The sequence below is a fragment of the Ictalurus punctatus genome, chromosome 29 (genome assembly GCF_001660625.3).
Source record: "Ictalurus punctatus breed USDA103 chromosome 29, Coco_2.0, whole genome shotgun sequence".
Lineage (NCBI taxonomy): Eukaryota > Metazoa > Chordata > Actinopteri > Siluriformes > Ictaluridae > Ictalurus > Ictalurus punctatus.
The window spans coordinates 13,579,978-13,607,455 of NC_030444.2; the positions used below are offsets into that span (position 1 = coordinate 13,579,978).

Here is a 27,478-nt window from a genome sequence, read left to right on the forward strand (position 1 = left end):
TTGCAAAGCCGACAAGCAAAACATTAACGTTTGGAACTATTTTTAACCACTGTGGCAGTGTGTTTCTGTTTGTGTGTGTGTGTGTGTGTGTGTGTGTGTGTGTGTGTGTATAAAATGATAAAGAAGATTTAGCTACTTGTAGTGCAACACAACATACATGTTTTAATGCTTTAAGAAGAGAAGAGATTACTGGTAGATTTTCTAATCAGTTCTCCAGAACCCAATGTTACTCACAGTAAAATATATAATTAGTCCTATACCGATAATCGTTTATACGATATATCACGATATAAGTGGTGTAAAACACCACTTGGTTGGTCTATAGGTGACAATGCATCAGCTGCATCAATTTTGTAAACAGGTTTTTAAAAAATAATAAATATACGATTATTTATTGCGAACGTTCTACAATTATGTTAAGGCTTCTCGAATCAAATCTGAACTTTAGTGTTTAATATATAGAATCTAATTAATTCGGGACTATACTCAAGATCTTATGTTGCACTGAATCATTTCCCTGAGAATCAGAATCGAATCATTTTCAGCTCAGAGATTCACAATATTCACACTGATTTTGTTACCGACGATCCTCCCTCCGCATCTCCCTCTCTAGGTGGGCAGCATGTTTGGGAAGTTTCTCCCTTTCAGAAGGCAGCACATGATAGTGGCTCTTATTATTTTTGAAAGAGTGTGTGTTTTGTCGAAGATTAAAGCCTGAAGGACACGGATCTGGAGAATAACGCTTACAATGTAATTTTATAGATTGAAATTAAAGGTAAGTGCGATATGAAAATGTAACTATCGTTTCGTTCTGAACAACAGGTTGTATAATGCCGTTTTCTTTCTGAGATTGCGGTGTATCAGGTGTTAAATGAGAAACAGGATTATCAGTGTGTTGGCTCGAACTCGTTTACATGCGTTTAGAGACGGCATCGAGTGCACTCGCGCTTCTGAACAAACAATTAAAAAAAAAAAAAAAAAAAAAAAAATTCCAACACAGCATCTCTCAGATATAAAGAGAAAATGAAATAATGCAGTAAGATAGTGCAAGTTTCTTAAAGTTTGTTGCTACGTGATGCTTGCCGGGTTTTTGTGTGCATGTCGTAACACTTCTTGTTTCCCCGGCTCATCGTTTTTAAAGGCACAGAGTGTGTGAGGAAAAACGCTGCTATCGGGCCGGACCTGTGAGACAGAGATGGCACAGATGTGTTACAGAGAAGGACACAGATACTGGGTTTCACAGGAAGAGTCAGTAGGTTGATGCAGTGGTGTGACAGTGTCGTGTCAGTGCAGTGAGGCGGTGTCGCATCAGTGCAGTGAGGCGGTGTCGCGTCAGTGCAGTGAGACGGTGGTGAGGTGGTATTGCGGTGGTGAGGTGGTATTGCGTCAGTGCGGTGAGGCGGTGGTGAGGCGGTGTCACGTCAGTGCGGTGGTGAGGCGGTGTCGCGTCAGTGCAGTGAGACGGTGGTGAGGCGGTGTCGCGTCAGTGCAGTAAGGCGGTGGTGAGGTGGTATTGCGTCAGTGCGGTGAGGCGGTGGTGAGGCGGTGTCGCGTCAGTGCGGTGGTGAGGCGGTGTCGCGTCAGTGCGGTGAGGCGGTGTTGCGTCAGTGCAGTGAGGCGGTGGTGAGGCGGTGTCGCGTCAGTGCAGTGAGGCGGTGGTGAGTTGGTATTGCGTCAGTGCAGTGAGGCGGTGTTGCGTCAGTGCAGTGAGGCGGTGGTGTGACGCAGTGTAATGTACTGGTTTTGGTGTAAAGATGTGATGTAATGGGTGCCGCACAAAGGTACCTTTTATAGTAAAGTTCAAAATGAGGTGAACGGTCATGTGGGGTGTAAAACACTCACCGAGTATAAAGTCGGACCACTTGGCTGCCATCACTCCTCTGCTGCTGCGCTGCCGTTTCGGTGATGGAGGCGAAACATTTGTGCAGGAGTGCCTTCCTTTCCTGTTTACCTTACTCTGCTGCCGTGTGGAGGGGCCCGAGTTACTCCTCTTCTCCAGTTTAATGCACTTTCTGACCCCTTGTCCCCGATGTTGCACAGACCCGCCTCCGGCAGGCGATACGCTGAACCTCACCGTGCAGTCGTTACACTCCTCAGACGGTGAGCGTGTGTTGGCGGAGTTTAACTTCTTCAGAAACACCTTGCACTCCCTCAGTGTGTGCGCACTCCAGGCATTAGCAGCGATCTGCTTTTGCTGAGTCGATGTCCTGCGGGACTTGCTCTGTACTGTGTTCAGTAGACCGTGTTCAGACACACTCGCAGGCTGAATCCCGTTCTCCTCCTGCTCGTTAAGGCTTTTATAGTCTACGTCGGTGTTCTTGGTCCTGGATTTGAATCGTGATCTTGCTCGATCTAGCACAGTTCTATAAAGGCGCCACGCTCCACACTGCTGTGATTTCTCGGTATCGGTGTGTGTCGTGTCTGACACACGTTGCTTGGTGTAGCCGTTTTGTGCGCCGCGGATCTGCGCTTGTGCTCGCCGGAGTTTCGCCGGGCTTTTAGGGACAACCGTAGCGAATTTCTTGACGCATTTCCTGAGCCGCTCTGCTTGCAGACTCGAGCATAAGTTCGGTCTATTACTCGCCTGGACTGAGCTATACTGAAAAACCTCGCATGGATTTCGGTTGTTGGCCTTCTTTACGATGGCGAGAGACTGCGTCTCGGTTGTCTGCATGAACCAGGAGCACAGCGTCTCCATGCTGCAGTCTCGCTCAAACAGCATCCTCACCGAGGACGAACTTGGAGCAGAGCCGTTGTCCTCATCTGACGTGCTTGCGTCTGTCGTGTCCGAAACCCACGTCTCTTTCATCACGTCGAGCCGCCTGTTCATCTCTTGCTTTAACGACTCGGGTGACGCGGACGTCGGCCACCACCGCAGATTTGCATCAAAGAGGGACTCGACCGACTCTGCTGGGAAATGGACGGCATCCTGTGGAGAAGTGTTTGGCCTGGTCTTAGTGTCATTAGCGTTTTGAGGTTCATGCTGTTGCGTCTCCTGGTGGGTTACGTTAGCTCTGTTCAGCAGCAGTTTGCGAGATCTGGGTGTCTGTGTGTTAGAACGTGACATCGCGACACACCGCAGCAGATGGATGGAAGGTCTTCTTTCTCTGACCGAGTGTCTAACGGAGGCTTGCATTTCCTCAGTGATTGTCTCCTGTTCTTCATTCAGTTCCAGTTGCGTGACCAGTGCCCGTCGCTGTACAGCTGTTTCTCTCACGTCTCGCTTCATGTGGATTTTGCGCTGCCGTGGTGAAACCGTGGTAACAGTAACGGAAATCCCTGAGATTTTGACCTTAGCCGGTCGTCCTGGTCTCCTGGTCCCCGCTTCGTCACTCTGCTTTGGACACATGACTGAATGCGTGAGACACTTCCTGTCCTCCACAGGCATGACTAGGTTAAAGTGATCCTTCTTCATGCTGACTTGTGCCTGTGTGGACTGCGCATTCTCTTCTGCATTGCTGCTTTGTTTTAAAGAAGCTCCATTACCTTTGCTTTGTTCTGTAGGAACGTGTCCTTCACACACCATCCTACGTGCTTTCCGCCTCCCGTATGTAATGATGATCTTTAGGTTTTTATTGCCATCCTCTCCGCTCGACACATCTTCTGCTCTTTGTTTTTCCGTGTCCTCACCGGAAACCGCATTTGTGTCCCCTGGTTTGAATTTCCGCGGTCGGCCGATTGGACGCTTCACTGCTTTCTCTATTGGAGCTTTTAGCTTTTTGGGTCGTCCAGGGCGCCTCTTAATAGTCGGATCAGTCTCATTAACGCTATTTACACAGTCGCTGAGACCCTCTGTGTTAGCAGAGTCTTCTGTAGAGAGCTTTTCGGTACGCTCGTTGCTTGTCGTCACTATAGTTTTATCCTTGGCCTGCTCTTTGATTGTGTTTCCCGCCCACGACGCCTCCACACACGGATCGAACGATTCTTCATCATTTTGTGGTTGTGCAGCTCTGAGTGTGTACTTAACGCCATCTTCATCTTTAATAGTCGACACTAGCATGAGTTTTATTGGACTGATGTACTTGACGTCGTCAGTGTCTGTGGAGTCATTGGTAACAGGACTTGGGGATTGTGTTATGCCTTCAGAACGGCGTGTCGTTACCCTTGGTCGACGTTCAGCATGAGACTGTTCACTGTTCTCGTCCTTACGGAGTTTTCTCTTGTTAGGTGAAGCAGGTGGAGTTTTGGGTTGTTCTGTCAGAGCACTGGGTGGGGGTTCAATCGTGTCGGTGCCATGTGTTGGGGTACTGTTAGCTTTAGCAGAGCGACAGGCAGCGTAAAACATCTTCCTTGGCTCGGTGACATAAGAAGACAAGTGTTGAGGGCGGACAATGTTCCGCCGTGACCTCAAAGTGCCACAGGGCTCTGCTTTCTCTGTACACGTCACTGATATGTTACTATGTGTGTTGGGCGTGTCTTGACTCGGAGCGTGTGTGTTGGTTGTGTCTTGGTTCTGAGCCTGTGTGTTGGGCGTGTCTGCCCTCTGAGCCTGTGTGTTGGGCGTGTCTGGGCTCTGAGCATGTAACTTAATTGTGACCGTGCTCTTAGTGTGTGAGTTGAGCGTGTCTGAGCTCGGACTGAGCATGCTGGTTGTGTCCGGGCTCTGAGCGTGTGAGGCGGGCGTGTCCGGGCTCGGAGCGTGTGAGGCGGGCGTGTCCGGGCTCGGAGCGTGTGAGGCGGGCGTGTCCGGGCTCGGAGCGTGTGTGTAGGGCGTGTCCGGGCTCGGAGCGTGTGAGGCGGGCGTGTCCGGGCTCGGAGCGTGTGAGGCGGGCGTGTCCGGGCTCGGAGCGTGTGAGGCGGGCGTGTCCGGGCTCGGAGCGTGTGAGGCGGGCGTGTCCGGGCTCGGAGCGTGTGAGGCGGGCGTGTCCGGGCTCGGAGCGTGTGAGGCGGGCGTGTCAGGGCTCGGAGCGTGTGAGGCGGGCGTGTCAGGGCTCGGAGCGTGTGAGGCGGGCGTGTCAGGGCTCGGAGCGTGTGTGTAGGGCGTGTCAGGGCTCGGAGCGTGTGTGTAGGGCGTGTCAGGGCTCGGAGCGTGTGTGTAGGGCGTGTCCGGGCTCGGAGCGTGTGAGGCGGGCGTGTCAGGGCTCGGAGCGTGTGAGGCGGGCGTGTCAGGGCTCGGAGCGTGTGTGTAGGGTGTGTCCGGGCTCGGAGCGTGTGTTTTGGGCGTGTCCGGGCTCGGAGCGTGTGTTTTGGGCGTGTCCGGGCTCGGAGCGTGTGTTTTGGGCGTGTCCGGGCTCGGAGCGTGTGAGGCGGGCGTGTCAGGGCTCGGAGCGTGTGTGTAGGGCGTGTCCGGGCTCGGAGCGTGTGTGTTGGGCGTGTCCGGGCTCGGAGCGTGTGTGTTGGGCGTGTCCGGGCTCGGAGCGTGTGTGTTGGGCGCGTCCGGGCTCTGAGCGTGTGAGGCGGGCGCGTCCGGGCTCTGAGCGTCTGAGGTGGGCGTGTCAGGGCGCTGAGCGTGTGTGCCTTGGGTAATCGGGTACGTCTTCCTCTTCTTCTTCCTAGAAATGTCGGGTTCAAGTCGCGCAAGGTCGCGTTTGATCTGTAGGCTTTGCCTGCGTGTTGCGGGTTGGTCATGCGACCTGCTTATGGCCTCCATCACTTCCTGTCGCCTCTGTGAGCGGGTCTGAGGGGATCGTTTCTCAGAGGCGAGGTGTTGCTCGAAGAGCTCCTTCAGGTTGTAGTCTTTCTCACTGCTGCTGTGCAAGACGGTGGTGATGATCTCGGTCAGGTGCGTGTCATCACACGCTTTCACGCTGTCGCCCGCATGCGTCTGCACACTCCACTCTCGCTCCGACGCTTCCATGAGCGTGTCGGTGAACTTGTCCATCAAGTCTATTAAGTGTTCAGGCTTGGCTTGTGTCTCGGGCGTCAGTGTTTGATCAGTGTGTGTGTTGTGAGGAAGGAGAGGTGGAGGCTGTGTATTCAGGGTGTGCGTGTTCAGCCCGGGCATGTCTGGATCACGACTGCTCTCGGCGTCCTGCGGTTTCGGCGACAGCGGGGGAGGGGATGGACTGTGGCAGCGCGAGTGTGTGACGCTACCTGTGTGTGCACCGTGCGTGATGTCGTTGCCGTGTGTGTTCTGGCACAGCGGTATCCGGGAGCGAGCGCAGCGGCCGGCACACCCGAGTGCGACGCTCCGACAGGAGGATCCGCTACAGCTCTTCATGCACACACACAAGGAACGCAGCGCGCACACTCCAAGCTTGCACGGGCATACACACCCGGCCGCAACACAGCTACTCAACACACACAGCGATTCGTCAGCACGACAGCAGTGTCCACCGTGCTCGCTCCTCGGAGTCCCTGCTGTCCCACGCACGTCCCTCTGAGCCGCCACCACCCCACGCTCGTCCTTTGGCAAGAATGGCGTCATTTCCTGCAGGATGTGCAACAGCAGGACTCTGTGGTGAGCACAAAGCGATGTCATCACCTCCTCCAGCGCCGTACCTCTCCGCTCCTCTCCTCTCTCTGTCTCCAAACAGCTACAGGTAAATGAGGGACACATCGTTACTCATCACTCACACTGGGTAGCAAGAGTTTCTCTATTTTCTCCATGTTCACATTACAGCAGCACAAATCCGACATATTTGACAAAACGTGACACCTGCTTTGTCTCAAATCACACGCTCTACGTCTCGTATTTCTTCTTACTTTTGTTTTCTATTCCTTTGCAGCATTTAGGCTAATTGAACGGTCAGACTTTATACACATTAAAGCATCCAGGGTAAACTTTAACCCTGCAAATATGTAACCTTAAACTTGTAAGCATGAGAGACATATCAAATGAAGGAGCTGCTAAATCACCAGTGGTGGCGCCAATCATTTATTTCAGCTAGGTGTGTTAGAAAAGAGGTGATCTTGTTAAGACTTCTGCATTGGTCACAGGTGTTTTATATATATATATATATATATATATATATATATATATATATATATATATATATATATATATATATATATATATATATATATAAATAAAAGAGAGAGAGAGCTAGCGCCTTTTAACCTTAGTGGCTCTACAAAGCGCTTTACGCTGTTTCTCGTACACTCATTCTCACACACACACACACCAATGGTAGAAGAGCTGCCCTTCAAGGCACTATCCTACCATCGTTAGCAACTTTGGGTTCAATGTTTTGCCCAAGGACACTTCGGCATGTGGAGTCACGTGGGCCAGCATTGAACCGCCAACCCTACGATTATCAGACAACCCGCGCTACCACCAGAGTCACAGCCGCCCATTAATGTAATTTTTAATGTGAGTCTTCTACCGTCGACAGTATACACTCACGGTCACACCTGTACCCCCATGGATTTATTTATCTGATCATGGCTGACGAGATTGGTGATTTAAAAAAGGGGGAGGAGCCACTTGATATGTCCCGCCCTGACTTGGTGATTTTGTGATGAACGTAATTTCAGTTTATCTTGTAGGGATCTTATCGGAACTCTACTTGTATTTTAATGGAAATGTCGTGTCGTCGTATAGCTTCAAAATCCCGATAGAGTATTTTTTTTAAATTATTTTTTTTTAAAGGTTAGAGTATTTTACAGTATTACTTACAGAACGTTGAATTCACAGGTAGTCCCAGTCAGATTAATCACCGTTCTGAATGAATGCGCTGCCTATTAATAGTATAGTAACATACACTTACAGTTGCATACAGAGTGGGACAGCTCTTTCCTAATATAAACCTTTCCTAATTACCTTACTTGGCTGAACAGATGATTTTTGAGTGTCATTTAACTTACATGGTGAATACGGTCATTTTGATAAATGGGCCGAGGCACAAGATAAATCTGACGGACTGGAGAAGATAAAGTTCAATGATTTTGAATCAGTTATAAGTAAACTCGCAGCTTCATTATTAGTAGAGACGCGTCACAGACACAGATAATTCACATACACACAATCTCTCTCTCTTATAATTCATTCAATTAAATGTAATCCCTTACATCTCTCTCTCTCTCAAGACATAAATCTTAAACCATCCTGTGAACATCTTACTCTGTATTGGTCATTAATTATGAATAATTCTAGGATAAAAAATTTTTAAACAGCTCTTTTATTTCAAGCTTTAAAGCATATACCGTGCGTACAACTAAATATCAGCACAAGACGTGCTGCTTTTCCAGGCAATTACAGAGGAAAACCGCACCTTTCGGATTTTTAAATATCGTGGATCCTGTTAAAAGTCCTGTAGACGTGGTCCTACATGCTCTTTAACTCTTGTCCTATAAGAGAATTCCTACAGGAATATTATAGGAGTGGGTCCAAAATATGAAAGTAACTGTAATTACAATCCTGTACCAGTTTCTTATTGGCAGCTTTTAGGATACTTCGACAAGGACACTTCACCGGGACTTTAACTGTAAGTGTTCAGAAAAATTCTGCAGAACTAACCCAATACATCCTCATATCATCTCATCAGTTATTACAATACTTAATAATAATAATAATAATAATAATAATAATAATGTTAAAGCAAGGATGAGATCACAGTGTGAGGATCTGTGTGATCTTTTCTATTCAGAATTCTTGGCTATTTATATATTAAATATATTTTTTTATTGTTTAGTTCTGTGGACAGTTTTATTCACAGGCGTTACCATAAACATGTTTTAGTTTTATTTAGTTTATTCCCCACATTAATGTAGCAAACTCAGCGTAACAATGGACACGGAGACCCATCAAAACACACACAGGGATTCAAACTTAATAATAAACCTGGGGGAACCTTGGATTTGAGAATTAGAGAGTTAACCTGGCATGAATTATCCTCTCTCTCTCTCACACACACACACACACACTTAAAGCAAACCTGATCGTTTATGAGGACGCTAATTACACATTTCAGACATGTTAATTAACCAGCACATAAAGATACACACAGATTTTAATGCACTTTATTGTCATAGCATTTTTGAAGACTTTTTTTTTTCTCTTTTCTTTAAAAACGATTCAAAATCAAAGCGAGCATTACACATTAACATCAATAAGAATTATTTATCAGCTTTATAAATTAAATTGTTAAAGATTCATGAGTGTTCAGTGGACTTGCTGAGCGAAAAGCCCTTCTCTGATTAATAATAATAATAATAATAATAATAATGCAATTAATCATTAATCATCACAATTAGAGAAATATAACCTTTATAAAGAGCTAGAATAAAAGCATGCAGAACACGGTTCACATTTAAAAACAATGAAGTGCTTCAACACAAATTCAAACACACTTAAGCTCAACACAGTCAAGTCTTCTCCTGATTAACACAGAAATAATACACAAACATTTCAAGAGGAAAATCGGAATCAAATCGAAGTGCAGGGAACCCCCCCCCCCCCCGATTACACCCCGCACTGCGCGAACACCACGCCGTCACACGCGGCGTTAACGCACGTCCTGATTTAAACGTCACGTGATCATCGTTTCGTCACCCCGACTGCAGTTGTGTTTCCGAGTACTAAAACCCAGTCACTACTTTTATTCTGTTCTTTTTTTGAGTTAAAAAAGGCGTGACGGATCACGCTAGAAATTACAACGGACATCGCAGGGCTCGAAATTAACGTGACGATAACGGTGACTCTCAGCGGCCATCTGAACGCAGAAATCGCCATAACGACGGTTCCGGTGCGTTCCCGGTGTCTTACGTCGTGCTCCGACTGAGACCGAGAGGTGCAGCGGCGTGACATGAATACGACGACGGCGTTCAAAAAGAGCAGAATTCCGGTATTTCCCAAACTGGTGTCTGTAGTCCACGTGTGATTACTGCTGACAAGAAGTTCGACACGGTCCTCCTATGCAACCCAAGACCACCCGCCTTGTTTACTCGATACCGAGAACCGTGTCAAAGTTCTTCGCCTGTAATCGGACATGTCGGAAAAACGGCGGAATATTCCGGAAATATTCTGTGATTCAGGATATAAAAGTTCTCGAATTCACTGCGGAGAGAATAAATACAACAACATACAGTAATAATAGTAATAATAATAATAATAAAAACACTTCATTTCAGTCATCATGAGAACTCGAGACGGAGTTTGTGCTGTGGCCAGGAGACTTTTTTTTTTTTTTTTTTTGCATTACAATTGGTTAACGGTTGGTTAATTTCAAGCCCTGAGTACAACAAAACAAAACCATTATTAAATTACAAACCCTGAAATGAAATCGATACGCTATCCTTACGTTGCACCAAGCTTAAATTAACACACAACACTGAAATGAAATGATTAATCATACACCGAAAATGAAGCGGGCAGGTTTTATTATTATTAACTCTGGTCTCTGTACTCTCTCACCCTGAGGATTTCACTTTTTATGGCTACATTAACCAAACTCAAGAATCAAATTTGGTTTCTTTACCTGAATTCATCGTTGCTGAAACGACGTTTACATTAATGTGGTCCAAAAACAGAGGAAAAACAAAAACCGTCAACACGCGAGTCGAAATACCGACGCGGAATGAACGAGGATTTTAAAGCAGACTGAAATAACGTCTCCGATTAATCGAAACCAGACGTGAGGATGTTGCCGATACTTCGAGAGCGATTAAAAGCCTTATGACCTACGATATTATCGCCTCTTACGATAGTGACGCTCGGCACCCGGTCGATTTTGGCTTGGCCGAAGGAATGACGGGATTGAGAAGGACGTGGAAAACCGCCGTCACGTCTGGGCCGGCCGATCGCCCAGTCGAACCCGTGATGAGCGTATCGTCGGGATATCGTACAACCGAGTATCGGCACACGCCCGCTGTTTACACGGGATCATTAAAATGTTAACGACGGAGAGAGAAATCAATTCACGGATAAAAATCTGTTCTTAAATTAACGCAGTGCCTGTCCCGACAACACTAACACCCATACGCGGGTGTTAATGCACACTTATAAAGCTGTTCGTTGTTCATGCGAACGCGTTAATAACAGGCACTGATGTCATGACATTCAGTTTACACGGCAGAAACCGAGCGGCTTTCTTTATAAATAACGTAAACACACAATTCTCACAAAACACTAACACGTCATTAACATGTCATTAACAGCACATTCCTGAATCACAAAATTCACATTTCATTTCTGCGGCTGCACTTTAAACCGTTTAGCAATAAACACAGGTGTGTGTGTGTGTGTGTGTGTGTGTGTGTGTGTGTGTGTGTGTGTGTGTGTTTATGGGTCTTTGTGTATGTAGCTTGTGTAAAGTGCAACCGAATCTCGTCCCTCGAGCGTTTCACAACTTCAATTAAAAAATGTTAATAGAATTAGTAAAAAGGTTCATGCAGTGAACACACCACAGGCAAGCGTGTAAAGTGAGTGTGTGTGTGTGCGCGTGTGTGTGCGTGTGCAGTATGTATGTTACAGTGTTAAATACATGAATGCTATCTTTGAGGATAAAGTAACTACTAATAAAGACACATCAGAGACGAGAGCAGCGCTGCAGTTTAGCCCTGAATAAAACACACACACACACACACACACACACACACACACAAGTGCATGCATGCACACGCACACACACACACACACACACACACGTACGCGTGCGCGCACACACTCCAAGTGGTGTGTTACAGACGTCAGTACAGCAGCGTTGTGCGGAGAGTGAGGTCGCCCTGAATGGTTCATTTGGTTACAGCAGAAAATCACAATCACATCAACATGAACATTAAACTCAGCAGCGTTAATTACATGAGGTTTAACTGGAGCGTTAATTATCTCGGTGAGGTTTACTGCGGTGTTTATTCTCCCGGCGAGGGATTACTGCATTGGAACGGATCTCGGCACGCTTTAGTCGCAGTGTTAATTATCTAAGTGTGGATTTGCAGCATTTTTAAACGATTTCTGTCAGTACTGAATACGGCGGTAACTATCCGAACGAGGTGTTTAGTGCAGTGTTAATTATCGAGGTGAGGACTTGGGGCATGTAATTTATCTCTAAGTACTGACTACAGTGTTGACGATGCCATTGAGGTGCGTTCACTGCAGTGTTAATTGTCCCAGTGGTAGCGGTTTGGCTTCAGTGTTAATGAGCTTTGTCATGTTTTACGGTAATGTTAATTATCTCTCCTCAGCACTGACTGCGGCGTTAACTGTCCCAACGAGAGTGTTTTTTTACTGCAGTGTGACCCATCCCAGTACAGTGTTAATGATCTATCTAGCATTGACTGCAGTGTTAATTACACCATTAAGGTGTTTACTGCAGTCTTAATGTGGTTTTTAAGCGTTGTGTTCATTAGCTTTGTCGGGTTTTTACTGCAGTGCTAACTATCCTTCTGCAGTGTTAACTGTCCCAGCGAGGTGTTTACTGCAGCATTAAGTAGCTTTGCTAAGAGTTTTTTGTTTACTGCAGTGTTAATTAACTCCTAGATTTTAAAGCAGTGTTTTAATGAAGTGCTTTGAGGTTTTAATGAAGTGCTTATCTCGGTAAAGCACAGTTTTGTTGCAGTGTTAACATCGCAGTTAACACAGTGATGTTCGTTATCTCGGCAAGGTTTTACGGTGGTGTTAACTGAGCGAGGTTTATGGTGGTGAGTGAGGTTTGTTATGGAGGTGCTAATGGTCCAAGGTTTCACATTAGGTTCTACCCCAATTAGGTTCTACAGTGGTGTTAATTATGACAGGTTTTTACAGTGTGTTAATTATGACAGAGGTTTTTACGGTGGTGTTAATTGTGACAGGTTTTTACGGTGGTGTTAATTATGACAGAGAGGTTTTTACGGTGGTGTTAATTGTCCCAGTGAGGTTTTTGCAGTGTGTTAATTGTGACAGAGGTTTTTACGGTGGTGTTAATTGTCCCACTGAGGCTTTTACGGTGGTGTTAATTGTCCCACTGAGGTTTTTACGGTGGTGTTAATTGTCCCACTGAGGTTTTTACGGTGGTGTTAATTGTGACAGGTTTTTACAGTGGTGTTAATTATGACAGAGGTTTTTACGGTGGTGTTAATTATGACAGAGAGGTTTTTACGGTGGTGTTAATTGTCCCAGTGAGGTTTTTACAGTGTGTTAATTGTGACGGAGGATTTTACGGTGGTGTTAATTGTCCCACTGAGGCTTTTATGGTGGTGTTAATTGTCCCAGTGAGGTGGTTTTTTTTTTTTGGGGGGGGGGGGGGGGGGGGGGGATACTAATTATCCCAGTCTGATTTGACTGCAGTGTTAACTATCTCAGCGAGGTTTTAGGCCGAGGTTATTGTACCAGTGAGGTTTTCCGGTGATGTGCTAAAATTAATAAGAAATTACACACATACATACTGAGCAATCTGATTCACACCCAACAGCGTTAATTTAAAAAAAAAAAAATGCCTAAATGCTCATTGTTGAAGGAATTAACACAGCGTCATTAACACAAACAGCGTCGTCTGCATCCATCTGATCATAAACAATAACTCACCTGATGCCTCGCCACTGATGACATCACTTATTAGTCGAAATAAATTAACTGTTTTAATGATCACCAAATGCCATTCTTCCACTTTCAGTACACACACACACACACACACACACACACACACATCTCGCTAAACCGAGTGTGTGTCACACACACTACACACACCTCTCCCATACCGGTCTTACACACGATACGCACACCTCCTGAAACTGAGTGTGTGTTAAACCAAACCGAGTCTGTGTTTGACTACACTGGCTGTTCTGTTACATGCAACACACACCTTTCACATCTGAATATTACACATCATAAACGTGTGTTGCACTAAACTAAGTGTGTGTTACACACAATTTGCTTACCTCCCTAAACTGTCACACTAAATGCGTGTATTACGCAACACGCACACACGTCCGTAAATTAAATTAGTGTTACACCAACCTGAGTGTATTACCATTACATTTGTTTTATACAAAATTGAGTGTTATGCTAAACAGTGTTACACTAAATTGTGTTACACCAAACTGTGTGTTACACTAAATTGTGTGTATGTTACACTAAACTTTGTGTTACATTAAACTGAAAGAATGTTCCAGTAAACTATTACACTAAACTGAGTGTGTTACACTAAACTGAGTGTGTTACACTAAACTGAGTGTGTTACACTAAACTCAATGTTACAGTAAACTATTACACTAAACTGAGTGTGTGTTGCACTAAACTGAGTGTGTGTTGCACTAAACTGAGAATGTTACAGTAAACTATTACATTAAACTGAGTGTGTGTTGCACTAAACTGAGTGTGTGTTACACTAAACTGAGTGTGTGTTACACTAAACTGAGTGTGTGTTATACTAAACAGTGTTACACTAACCTGTGTGTTACATTAAAAGGTGTGTTACACAACCCAGAGTGTGTTTCACTAAACCAAGTGCATGTCACACCAAAATGTGTTACCTTCCCCAAGTTTTTTTTTCCTGAACAGCAGATGCAAACACTGTGTTAAAGAGCTTGTTTTGGGGAAATAAATAATTTACATAATTAAATACAATCTCTGAGCGATGAACACCTATCACTTTGCAGGTGTTAACGCTGTGTCAATAAGCATTAGCAGATTAGCTTCCCTAAAAATCAGACCTGAATGAATCCTTCAGTTCTAACTGAACAGTGCTTTGCAGTTTAAATAGAACAATTTATATCTTACAGATCTGCACAGTGAAACCCTGAATAAAGGCGTGTGCGTGTGTGTGTGTGTGTGTGTGTGTGTGAAATGTGTAAGTAATGTGTATATTCAAGTTTACGTCATTAGAGTTCCTGACGGTTTAGCTTGTACGAGGCGTTTGTGTGTGTGTGTGTGTGAGTGAATGAGGTGGGTGTGGGTTTGTGTGTGTGCAGGCAGTAGTGAGGTTAATCGCAGTACTGAGGTTTAAAACCGTTTCGAGGCGTTCAGCGTTGTCCCTGAGGTTCCTGGTTCCGGTGGGCGGGGCTTCTTTTTGGGCGGAGTCTTCAGTGTCCCCATACGCTCCTTCACTTTGTACTCGAGCGTGCTGTGCGGAACGCCATACACACTCTGCGCCTTCGACACCGTCATCTTCCCACCCATCACCATGGCTATAGCCTCCTCCAGGATGTCATGGTCGTACTGGCGGTAGCGCCCGCGCTTCTTCCGCGGCTGTTTGTCGCGCCGGTCGCTCTCCTCCACACATTCGTCTGCACTCGCGCTCCCACCCACGCTCCTGGCGCACACGCACGGCGGGGGGACGTCCCCCTGCAGTGGACGGGACTCGAGGGTGGAGCTACAGTCGCTGTGTTTGGGGAGGAGGATCTTGACGCGATCTGAGGTCTTGCTGTTGAGGTAAACGGCGTCAACAAGGCCGCTGAGGTCAGAGGGCGGAGTCGTTACGCCTGGACGCACCTGAGGGATGCGGAGCAGCGCAGAGCCCCCTGCCGGAGTGTTGCACGCGTCCCCGCGTTCTCTCAGCTCACACACCAGCCGGTGAAGGAGGGATGCTGCCGCCGCACTCTCCGCTGACGGTTTAGCGCGATCTGGCTGGTCAGACCGGGGCCGAGTCCAGGACGTTGCCGTTTTGGTCTCACCTGTGTGCAGAGCTGTGCGGGACGAAGTCACTCCGTTGTGGTTGGCGAGCACGAGAGGCGTGGCGCCGGAGTGTGTGTGATCCGCATGGAGGCGTAGTGTGTTCTGAGGTATTCCGTATAGTATGGCAGCTTTGTGAAGGTCCAGCGCACCAGAGCGAACATCCTTCACGGCTTTAGAGAGCAAACCGTCAGCAAACTGAGTGCTGCGGCCCAGACGCTCGTCTCTGATTGGTCTCCTGGTGGGTGGGAGGACGAGAAACGCACGAGTGAGCTGACGAACGACAGGAAGCACTCAGGGTCCACTCCTTTACCGCCTTGTCTTTGGTAACATCACTCGCTTCTTATTTGTGTGTTTAACACACAGCCTCACTTTTGGGGCGTACAATATGTGTCTGGACCTGTGTTCATGTGTGTGTGTGTGTATGTATGTGTGTGTGTGTGTGTGGGTGGGTCTGTCTGTATGTGAGTTTGGCTCCTGTTTATCTTTAGTCTGAAAATTGTAACGAGTAAACGGAAATAAAGCGATAACTTTGGGCGGTGCAGCCCTCTGAAGCCCTGACACACACACGTGACGTTACCGTCCAACAAGTGAGAAAAGAGTCAACCCTTCAGTGCAACACAACACTCTCCGCATTAACACACACCTGATTAACACACACTCAGTTTTAAGAGTTCAAATATGTGCACAACATTTAAGACATAATCAGAGCACTAAGACACTCATGCCTACACACACACACACACACACACACACACACACACACACACACACACACACGCGCACAGTCGATCATAATCTAAAGTGTTAACTAACTCACCCTGATAGTCTTTGTTGCGCGAGCGTGTTCAGAGACGGTGTGTTTTTCTTTGAGAGATCGAGAACGCCATCTGCTAAGACAAGACAACATCATCGTTAAGACACACTGGCTCTGATTTAATACGATCCCAAACAACAAGCACTAATTTGCACGTGCAATTGGAAAAATCATGCACACAAATACTGTATATGCTGTGGGGGATTGACAAAGAATAACTGCATGAATCTTGTCACACTTACATAATCGCACATCCAGTATGACGGTAAATAAAGGTGGAGAGACATGCTGTTCAAACTGCTCAAGATACAAAATAAAAGTGTGTTCTGGTCCAAAACATAGACGGTTTTATTTTTACACGTCCGTTTAGTATGTGTGCACGTGTGTTGGTTACCTTGTTGCGCACACGGTGTGTTGCGGCTGAGCGTCAGGTCCAGTGGTCCGTCTGGCTCGGTCTGCGTGATGGCATTCTGGTTTTCGACTGTTTGAATTTTATGCGCATATTCAACGGCAAACTGGCGAATCATCTTCCTCATCAACTCCTGCGCAGCCAACGGAATAATGGGGTCGCAGCTCTCAGGGAATTCTGGGTAATGTAGTACAGCATACCAATGAATAATTCTTGTAAACAATGAAATATAACTCATGCTCTGTTACGCCCACCAGAAGGTGCCCAAGGTCAAAAAAGTTGACGGGTGTCTGTCTTTTTAACGGCATTGCGTTCAGGACTTTGAAAAACAAACGTGAAGACCTCACTCAATTTGTTTAAGACCTTGACAAATGCAATTCGTTTACTTTTATGTTGTACCGGTGTGCTTGGCAGAATTTTGGTACTGGAGGAGCTCTAATGTCTTTCATTTTAATTCGTTTTAATTTTCATGAGTCATTGACCAAAAGGCCAGTGCATTCTGACTTACTTCAGCCAGCCTGGAACTTGAAAGGGAGGTACAGAGTCTAGGTAACCAAAGGTAAATAATGTAACCCAAGTATGCATCTTGTGTATTTGTTTCCTCTGAGATGCCTGCTTCCTAGGCGGCTGTGGATCAGGTGGTAGAGCGGGTTGTCCACTAATTGTAGGGTTGGCGGTTCGATGCCCAGCCCGGATGACTCCACATGCCGAAGTGTCCTTGGGCAAGACACTGAACCCCAAGTTGCTCCCAATGGCAAGTTAGCACCTTGCATGGCAGCTCTGCTACCATTGTTGTGTGTGAATGGGTGAATGAGACACAGTGTAATATGAGTGTGCCATTTCCTTGACCACTATGGTGTAACCATCCTATTCCTGGCTGTGACCCAGTGTTTATCCAAGAACTACCAATACTTGGGATCTGTGTCCTCTAAATCTAGCCTTGCCTATCAGCCATGTGGTCCTGGCCTTAGCTTTTGATTTGGTGCCATAAGTCCATCCAGCTTCTAATTAAATAATGGCTTCAGTGTTAGCCTGTTTATAGCTGTCACCATGGCTCCACTACTGTTACAGTTTCCTAGCCATGCCTGTATCTCTGCTCTGGCTCTTAGACCATTTGCTGTTCTGCTCTCTGCTCAGTTTCTGTCTCTTTGCCTTGAATCTGCTCCAGCTAGTTATTTTGTCTCGGTCTCTGTTCCTGTTCTTAGCTCTGCTCCTTTGGCAACCTTGAGGTCTTGATGCTATGTTGTCTCAGCTCCAGCTACAGATCCTTTTCCGGTGTTTTCCGTCTCTGATCCCTGTCAGGTTGAGCCATGAGTTGTCCCCTAAATGTGATCCCCTGGCCTTTTTCCTACACAATAGGAATGTAGTATCTTTCCAGCATACTTCAGTAGTCCTTCTCCAGTGTCACACATAGGTTCTGGTCCTTCCAGAGTATCACTCTCAGGCCCTGATTCCTCCCTGTTGCCACTCGTGGGCAACTGACCTTTGGCAGGTGTCACTCACAGGCCCTCTCCAGTATTATTTGCAGACAGTGATGCTGGTCATTCCTCAGAGTCCCTCACATACATACACACTCTGCTCTTTTCCCAGGGTCACTTACAGGTCTTGGACTTTACCCAGGATCTCTTAAAAAAAAAAAAAAAAAAAAAAAAAAAAAAAGGTATTTCAACAACGTTAGTCGATGGTCCCTGGTCCTTCCCCAGGGTCACTGGCAGGTCTTGAACCTTTCCCAGGGTCACTGGCAGGTCTTGATCATTCCCCAGGGTCACTGGCAGGTCTTGATCCTTCCCCAGGGTCACTGGCAGGTCTTGATCCTTCCCCAGGGTCACTGGCAGGTCTTGAACCTTCCCCAGGGTCACTGGCAGGTCTTGAACCTTCCCCAGGGTCACTGGCAGGTCTTGATCCTTCCCCAGGGTCACTGGCAGGTCTTGATCCTTCCCCAGGGTCACTGGCAGGTCTTGAACCTTCCCCAGAGTCACTCAGAAGTCCCAGTCTTTACCCAGGGTCACTCAGAGGTCCTGGTTCTTCCCCATAATCACGCACAGAAATTGATCCTTCCCCACAGTTCCTGGTCATTATGCCAAGTCACTCACAAACATTGACTTGACCACAGGGTTACTCACAGGTCCTGGTTCTTCCCCAGGGTCAGTCACAGACCCTGTTCCTTCCACAAGGTGACTCGCAAATCCCAGTCTTTCTCCATCGTGATGCGCAAATCCCAGGCTCTCCTCTGTGTCACTCACAGGTCCCGCTCCTTCCTAAGGGTCACACTCAGATTCCAGTCCTGTCCTACGTCAGTGTCACTTTACGGCCAATTGCAGGTACTGCTCCTTCCTCAGGGTCCTTCACAGATCAAGACATGTCACTCCCAGGTCCTGGTTTCAGTTGGTGATCATTTCCCAGTGTCAGACACTGATAAAGCCCTAGGTTTTGTGTGAATTTCTACATGAATGGCAGTCTTGAAATCTAGAGAGGTCTTAAGCCCTTTCTATATGTTTACAGCCCTGTCCCCTATTCCTATCTCTCTATCCTTGCCCCTCTCTCAGGCCACCAGCCGGACCTCGGTTCAGTCACTGCATCAACTCTTTGCGGTCCCACACCTTTTATCGCTTGAACTCTGGATGTGACTCTGTCGAAGGTTCAGTAGGACACAGGCTTGTTCTGTGTCCTCTCATTGTATTTTTAAACATGTCAGGAGATTGCTATCACTAAGACATTAAGCCCTGTTTCAACAACAAGGTGCCAGTGCTGGTTTTGGAGGTCCTGCTTAATCTCGAACTGTTCCGTGCATTCTCGTTGCAGAAGACGCGGTTCTTAGGCGACAAAATTGATTAGGCTGCAACACTAAAAAAATTACTAGTCTTGAGCCAAGAGTTTGTGACATCAAGGGCACTGAGATATTATTTCATTGCCATGACAACTCAAGTTATTTTTATGTCTGCTGTTAAAACTGTGAGTTGTCAAGAGTGAGAGCTGACAGTCACGATCAAGCTCAATTCCTATTGTGGACAGAAATGGCCACTAACGACCAGCTCTTATCTTACACATGTTCTGTACCAAGTGGCTCTGCAGTTTTTCCCCACTGAGAAGTTTTGCATTTGTTATTAAAGTTAATCCCGTTAACCCTGAGGTGTCCACCTTCCACTTTCACCAATCAACAACAGGTGTTCAGATGGACGTTCGGCTTTATCGCTTGAGCGTTACGCATGTGCCGATAATCAGTTACACATTACACTGCAGCGTTCGGCATGTGCCTACATTATTCTTCAAATTAGTCGTCCCCTCTACATCATGTGTAAGGGAGAGCGGGGTGAGTTGAGCCAGTTTATACTTGAGGTGTCTTTAAAGTGATGACAGTAGTAATGTCTCCAACTAAAACAGGTACATAAATTTCAGGGTGTGTCGCATCCCTGGGAATAATCACTTTGGATATGAAATAAACTCTTTTCAAAATATGACTTTCCGAATTAAAAAGCGGCCTCTTGGCTCAACTTGCCCCCAACGAGAGGTAAATTGAGCCTAGGGAGAGGATAAGTTGAGCCACATGGGCGTAAACATTTCATCTCATATGCTAAATCAAAGCAAGACAAATTCAATACCAAATGACTTCTTAAAGGTTTTATTTAAAGATAAAGTTCACAACTTTAAAGGCCAATATTTGATTAACCTATACTGGTTGCACAATTTCACTTGACCATGTAGAACATTTATAGAAGGGATTTATTTATAATCGCACTATCCGGTGTCACCCAGATGAGGACGGGTTCCCTTTCGAGTCTGGTTCCTCTCAGAGTTTCTTCGTCGTATCGTCTCGGGGAGTTTTTCCTCGCCACTGTCGCCTCTGGCTCGCTCATTAGGGGTAAATTCATACACTTAAAATCTATATCCTGGATTATACTTCTGCTTTGGGACCGTGTCCATTGTTAAAAGTGCTATACAAATAAAACCAAGTTGAATTATAAGGTTACATTGAGACTCATGTTGAAGCTATAATCTCTAAATAAATGCCCAATTTGGTACTTTTTAGAACCAATGATTACCAATTAGTCATTTTGTGGGCACGTCTCTTAGCTAATCACAAGGTGATGGTGGACATTTCCTGAGAAAATAATCATTAATATTCCCTATTTGTATTTATTTTAATATAAATGCACACTTTGACTAACCTGCTTTTCCCTTCCTGATCCAGCTTGCAGGGACATCAATATCATTTCATCGTGCCAAGTCAAACGCTAGTTCATGACATTTCATGGCACTTAGACCATGAAACACTCCAGCTAGATTTTTTATATGGCCTTTTTTTTTATTAAGTTCTGTCTCAATTTCTTCATCAAAGAGTCGACCGGCATGTCCAGTTCTACTTCTCCATAGTTGTTTCAAATCCACGTATAGCTTTAGTCATCCTTGTTGATCTTCTAGTCCCTTACCACGAGACGTACGGACCTCCCGTTCTGTACCTCTCCCACTGCTCTGTCCAACTCTACAAGACGAGTTGAAGCCCTGTCTGTCTTCCATTTATAAAAGCATTCCATGATGGTTTTTGGTCTAAAATTCAAAATGTCCCATCATTTCAGTGATAAAATGCAAGAGTGCAATGTAGAATTACAGTTAAATAATACTTTAATAATAATCACAAGGCTCAACTTAACCCAGGCCTTTTGTCTCAAATTACCCCACTCCTGCCATTTTAACAAACTTGTATCATCCGGCAGTTTAGAGCTAACGTCATGCTAACAGTATCGCCTCATATTATATCTTCCTAAAGCACTAACCCATGTGTGAGATGTTTTTTTTCTCTCCCTGAAACCGGTCTATAATTGTTCAGACATAAGAATCATGACTCCTTGAAATGTGCTTACCACTTATTCCACGGTCCTCTCTCTATCACAGCGTGAGTAAAATGGACGACTCTCCAAAAATGTGTGGTCACATGACCAATTCTGTTTAGGGTTGCCTAGAAAAAAAGGAGTGGCTCAACTTCCCCCAAAGACTCAAATCACCCCGCTCTCCACTACCTCGTGAGTGTCCATTGTGATGTATTCAGCTCTCGCAGTGACCATATACCATAAAGCTAAAGCCTGAGGGGTGTACGTGTGTGTGAGACAGTATCTATTACCTTTCTTGTGTAAGACTGCATGCAGAAATTGGTCTGCTTGGCACTGGAGTGTGTCTGAGGTGTTGATGCCCTGAGGGGGGGTTTCGGCATGGGGGGGCGAGTCAGGCAAGCGGTCCTGTTTCAAGAACAGAGATAGCGTTCACTAAACTAAACGACGTTGTACTTAAAATATCTTAACGCTAAAGCATATTAATGTACTTTTATTTATATATATATATATATATATACACACATGAACGTACTGTGGAATATTCAAGGATGAGGTTTAAGTTATCTCCAAGGGTAGATCTTTGTAGAATTAAAAGACAAAGAGAGTTTTTACCGTGTTCAGAAAAGGTAGCAGTTACTGAATTAGCGCTAACGTTTACTTCACACTTACACTGATTTTTTCGAGCTGTAAGTTGCAGAAGGAGCAGCGCACATCCGTCGACCAATCAGCAGTCGCTTCAGGCTCACAATCTGAGAAGCAAACACACACCCACAGAGACACACTCACGGATGTTAAAAATAGCAAAGTCAGACTCTTCTCCCGACGACGAGCTGTGAAAACACTGCCGCGTTTCGGTAACACGTTAGCGCCCTCGTCAACCTGCAGTAAACCTGTGCAGACAAAGAGGAGGCGGGTGTAACAGGAAGGAGATGATTGTTCAGCACTCAAAAATAAATGTCTGACCCATAACTTGTTAGTGGGGAAGAGCAGAACGGCCCTGGCTTTCACGTACAGACGGCAGAATTGGAGGAAAAACATAACCTACCCATACCCATAAATACAAGTCTTTAAGGTCTACAGTCTCAGTTATTCGTCTAACGAACTCGCCTCGCGTCGTTTTAACCCGCAACCTTTTAAAGGCGCAGACGAAACTGAACCGAAAGGAAGTAGACGAGGGCATTAAAAACAGACGAGTCAGACTTCAAATTAGAGTACTCGTGTCTAACGTCTGTGTAATATGTCATGTTAAACACGTAAAGAATAACTCACTGTCGAATATGCTGAGATCTTGCAACAGCCTCGACCCATAGATTCCTTCCAGTATACTCTCAAACCCTGAAACACAGACATATAAAGGATATAATAAAATAGAAAGGGAAATAAAAATGACAACCCCTCCTAAATACCATCTGGGGGGGGAGGAGCAGCACTAACGAGTAAGATACGCACGCCCTTTGTCAATTATTAGCTAGATAAGTGTAACCATGGTAACAATTACGGCCAGGAATCAAATTCAGGGGGAAAAAAGCATCCGCTACGACATCATTAAATGCGGAGTGTTCATCATTATCACGGTGTTACCGAGTCGTCAGTGTTTCCTGTGTGTTACACATGCGCTGAAGTACATTTGTACTCAAAAGAAGGATTGTAAAGGGTTTTAACTAAACCATGATGGATGAACATGATTATATAGGTTACAGTTAATACAACTGTTTCTTTTCTTTAAAAAAAAAACTAAACCAGAAACATTCTCAGTACTTTCATAAAAATAAAAACGCACCCAAGCATCATGTCGTACAAAATAAAAACGATCCTTTTATAGGACTTTATATACTTTTACTAAATAAAATCTCTACATTTATATCTCGATGATATACTAATGTCCCACAAAACAAAATCAGGCGGTACTGAGATTTTTCCCTGATTCAATACGCATCGATTAATAATTTCAGGTTGCCGTGTAAACCGCTGTAAGCAAATCCATTGAAAAATAGACAGTCTGTGTGCTTTACAAGAGGCACGGCGGTCTACAGGCAAAAAACAACGCGTTAAATAGTTGAGAGTATTTTTAGCACTAATTAAGAAGTGACACGCGGCAGCTATGCGACTCTAATCCCTGCATTTTTGAAGAGTGTAAATGCGTAGATATGTACTTAAACCCCATTTGGACGGGGTTAAATTTACACGGGGTAATTTCCTGTTTTACAGGAGCCCCTCTGGAATGTTATTTCCGTCCGGATCGGCGACATCTCTTGTTTTTCTCTGTCCTTTCTGAGAATATTACAGGCTGAATAGTTAGCTCGTGCTGAATCGAGCAGACGCGTTCAGTTTCTAATTGTAGCGTTCGGTCTCGAACTGAACTAAACGATTTTTATTACTATCAAAAGGTAAAACTACGGTGGGGGCGGTGCCGCGGTGGGCGAGTGATATCGAGTGTAATATCGCAGCAAGCCTAATTTTTACAATTGTCGAGGTAATCTTGGTTCGCCCCAAACGGAAATAACAGCGTCCCCGCCTCTACTCCAGCACCCTTTCACATATCCTCCTGTGGTAAAATTTTAACGCAAGAGTTTTATATCGCCGAGGAAACGTGTCGAAAAAATGTATTACAGACGTCCAGCTGATTAACGGATCCGATCCGAACAGGGCTAAAGAAGGACTTACTAATGAATTTTCTCACAGATCATTTTTTTGTAATGATTTATAACGGAACGTTTGGGAGGTAACCGCCTGTCATACTGTCGGTATAGTAAGCAACTAACTTTAAACGTGAAGCCGAATCGTGTATTAATCTACTTTATTAGACTGTAAACACTGGGGTTGGTACGACTTTCACGGCTAGTCCCATGTTGTGTCAAGACCGGACAGTTACCTCATCGCTGAGGTTTTTTACAAAATCTTTTCTTTAACTCGATCCTGACGGTCTAGTCTCTGCGCAGGTTCGCATATCCTCGTAGCTCGCTCGCAACTTAAACGTACACGACACTGCCGAGAAGAAATAAACCGAACAACTATTTATTTAAATTTATTTATTTGCTAGCCTTGTTTTTTTTTGGGCACACTTTTCCTCACATAATCATCTCTCTCTCTCTCATCAGCTCGTCACAACAACGCGAGAAATAACGACAAACGTAATAAGTTTTTTTTTTTGTTTTTTTTTTACGGAAAAATACCTTTCCGAGAAAGGTTTTGTTTCCTTTTGTGTTTGGTGTACATACAAGGAAGTACAAAGTGCACATTTTGCACAAGTATTTCGTAATAATAAACATTTTCCTTTTATTTTCACCACAGCTTTGTGTCACAGATTTAAATGGTCGAATAATATCGTGATCCTAATTAAAAATAAATAAATAAATAAATAAATGAGAGAGAGAGAGAGAGAGAGAGAGAGAGAGAGAGCCTAATCGAAGATATTTTTAGACTTGGTTATCAAATTTCAAACCCTAAGACCCACTGAAAACACACAGATGATTTGCACTAAACAATGCATTAATATGTTATAAGTGATATATTAACATTTTATATTCATGCGTGTAGGTTTTTCTAAATAAAGATGATAAAATATGACAACATTAACACAACATATGAATAACATAACAGTAATAATAATAACACGGACTTTATTTAACGCCAAACTGCCTTTCAGATATAAACACACACGAGCACGGTGTGTAAAGTTTTAGATTCAAGTAGCATTTATTATTATTATTGTTATTTTAAATCAATAATTATATATTATTAAACCCTAAATCGCCGTTAAGGCAGTTAGCATTTAGCCTGCTGTAAAAACGCTTGCATTACCGGCGAAGAAAGAAAAGAGCAATAAAAATGTATTCACAACCCTGTCACTCTGTCCCTGACTACAAAAACATATTAAAACACAAAAACACCTCAAATTCAGCACCTCTAACGAACTCGTACTAAAATGTTTGTGTTAAAATGATTTAAATATAATTTCTCCAGGACGCGAATCAAAAAAAGATGAGAAGCCGAGGGACAAAAGAAAATGGAGCCAGCACTGGACAGCTAATGCTAACTAATGCTAATCCTGACAATCTTTGCTATCAGCTATGCTTAACAGAAAACTAATTAGCGGTTATGCTAGCTAGCACAAAAAAAACACTGACCGAGCCACGGCCTTTATTTGTTGGCTAGCTTCATGTTAGCATTAGCTAGCGGTTGAGGCTGTAGCCGCCTCTGTTGTTATTATAGCGTTATAATTGTTTAATAACAACACGTTTTAAGCGTTATAGCTTTAGTATTAGAGGTCGCTTAACTCAAACTGGGGGTCTGTGGTGATGGGATTTAGTGTCATGTTATCGGTTAGCCGTTATTGTGATCCTGGAAAGTGCTGGCTAAGCAGATTAGCGTGTTAGCATGTTAGCGCGCGAGCTCATTGAGAGTAAGAGAGAGAGAGAGAGAGAGAGAGAGAGAGAGAGAGAAAGCCGCCGCTGCTGTAATTCTCCCTCCGCCTCAACGCCGCTTCTCTCCCGTTTTTTTCTTCTTCTTTATTTTAAGACGCGTTTTTTTATATAAATTCCGTTCTTTTTAATGTATACATAACTATTTATTTATTTATTTATGTTTTCCGCTTACCGACGCAGTGGATGAGTTTGTGCCGCCAGGAGTCGAGCTCGCGCCGGAACCCTTTCCGTTCCGCCGAACATCTCGCGCTGCAGCACCGCGTCGCCATTCCGCCCGTCCGCGCGCACCCGCTCCCCCCTTCTACCGAGGCTGACGTCGCGCGACGTCACGCGCCTTCCCCGCGCCCCAAAGATTGACACGCGTCAACACCGCGGGAGGAGCGGAACCGAATCAGCGCAGTGAAAAACAACACCAACACACACACACACACACACACACACACACACACACACACACACAAACAAAAGATTATCCAGAACATCAAAAAAATGGAGGACGGTTCAATCCCCATTCTGATTGGTCAGAAACAGTGGTGATCTGTTAAGCAGTGAAAGCCCCCTGAGTGTAGTGCTGTTATAGGAAAGTAATCCTAGACTGGATGATGTGATGATCTCGAAGTTGATTATTTTCCTCTAACTGCACATCCTCCGGTGTTTTACTGTTCCTACAGCCTACCACAGTTGTTCCAATTTTCTCATTTATTGAAGAACAAAGCTTCATTTTCAGATTTAGACGACGTGCACGTTCCACCATCGCGTTCAGGGCGACGTTACCCGAACGTTTCTCCCCATAGAGATAAAAACATAACACACAATGGGCAAAACACTCGAAACTAGTGAACCACTGCACACACCCAGACCATTAGTAACTATTCTTTTGATCTCTGGTGCCTTATCTCTATGGCAACCATATCAGAAGCAGTTAAAGTGGCCTCGTTGGGACTGCCATGTGTGTATGTGTGTGGGTGGGTGAATGGTTGGGGGAAGGGAAAGCAGTGGTGATATATATTCCAAGGTTACAAGGTTAACAATTAAAGCGAGAGTCAGACAGAACCATTTAAATTCTGCAGGTAGTTTATTTATTTAGAAGGTTGCTGAATGTTAATTGGTGAACTTAAAGACACCGTGAAGATCCCGACTTACACTTCGGGTCGGAACGTGGATTCCCCGAACCTTATCTGAGGTGTTTCTCATGATCCCTCCTGACATCACTCGTCAGTACATTTCTTATTGGAGTTCATTAAGTTGGATCAGACTGTTCTTGAGGACCGCTCCGGACACAGGAACCGATCCCTCAAACAGTGGTCCGGATATGCGTGAAAGCGTCACAAACCCAAGCCAAGCGTTGTGATTGTCTCTACTTGTACACACTGCTTCCTTCCTGTTTGAAGTTTTACAGTGGTAGTGTAAGGGGAGATGTGGGCGGGGTGCGGAAAGGAAAGAATGCTTGGTGGATACAGTATTGTGCACAGCGTTGCCAAGGGAAAGTAGATTTTTTTAAAATAAATTAATGACTTCATTTTTTTAATCTATCTA

The 27,478-nt window shown here is 45.0% G+C and overlaps 1 protein-coding gene and 1 long non-coding RNA gene across 6 annotated transcripts; one reads left to right on the plus strand and one right to left on the minus strand.

Annotated features, from left to right (window-relative positions):
- Positions 1 to 57: 57 nt before the first annotated feature.
- lcorl (ligand dependent nuclear receptor corepressor-like) lies at positions 58 to 26,379 on the minus strand. Of its 4 annotated transcripts, none has more exons than XM_053677684.1 (8): positions 26,115 to 26,379; positions 22,785 to 22,853; positions 22,188 to 22,283; positions 21,809 to 21,923; positions 16,678 to 16,869; positions 16,287 to 16,359; positions 1,843 to 6,476; positions 58 to 1,182 (listed from the first exon to the last, which is right to left on the minus strand). In XM_053677684.1, exons 2-8 carry the CDS (start codon positions 22,824 to 22,826, stop codon positions 1,169 to 1,171), a joined length of 5,166 nt encoding a protein of 1,721 aa, XP_053533659.1. In that variant the 5' UTR covers positions 22,827 to 22,853; positions 26,115 to 26,379; the 3' UTR covers positions 58 to 1,168. The 4 variants fall into 4 exon arrangements, with proteins under 4 accessions (XP_053533659.1, XP_017316555.2, XP_017316554.2 ...); XM_017461066.3 differs by having other exon boundaries at positions 16,287 to 16,356; positions 22,188 to 22,267; positions 22,788 to 22,853; positions 26,115 to 26,378; XM_017461065.3 differs by having other exon boundaries at positions 22,188 to 22,267; positions 22,788 to 22,853; positions 26,115 to 26,378.
- Positions 12,463 to 13,099, plus strand: LOC128629464 (uncharacterized). 2 transcript variants are annotated; one of them, XR_008393811.1, is made up of 2 exons: positions 12,463 to 12,826; positions 12,859 to 13,099. It is a non-coding gene; the product is annotated as an uncharacterized LOC128629464 (long non-coding RNA). The 2 variants fall into 2 exon arrangements; XR_008393812.1 differs by having other exon boundaries at positions 12,463 to 12,762.
- Positions 26,380 to 27,478: the final 1,099 nt, after the last annotated feature.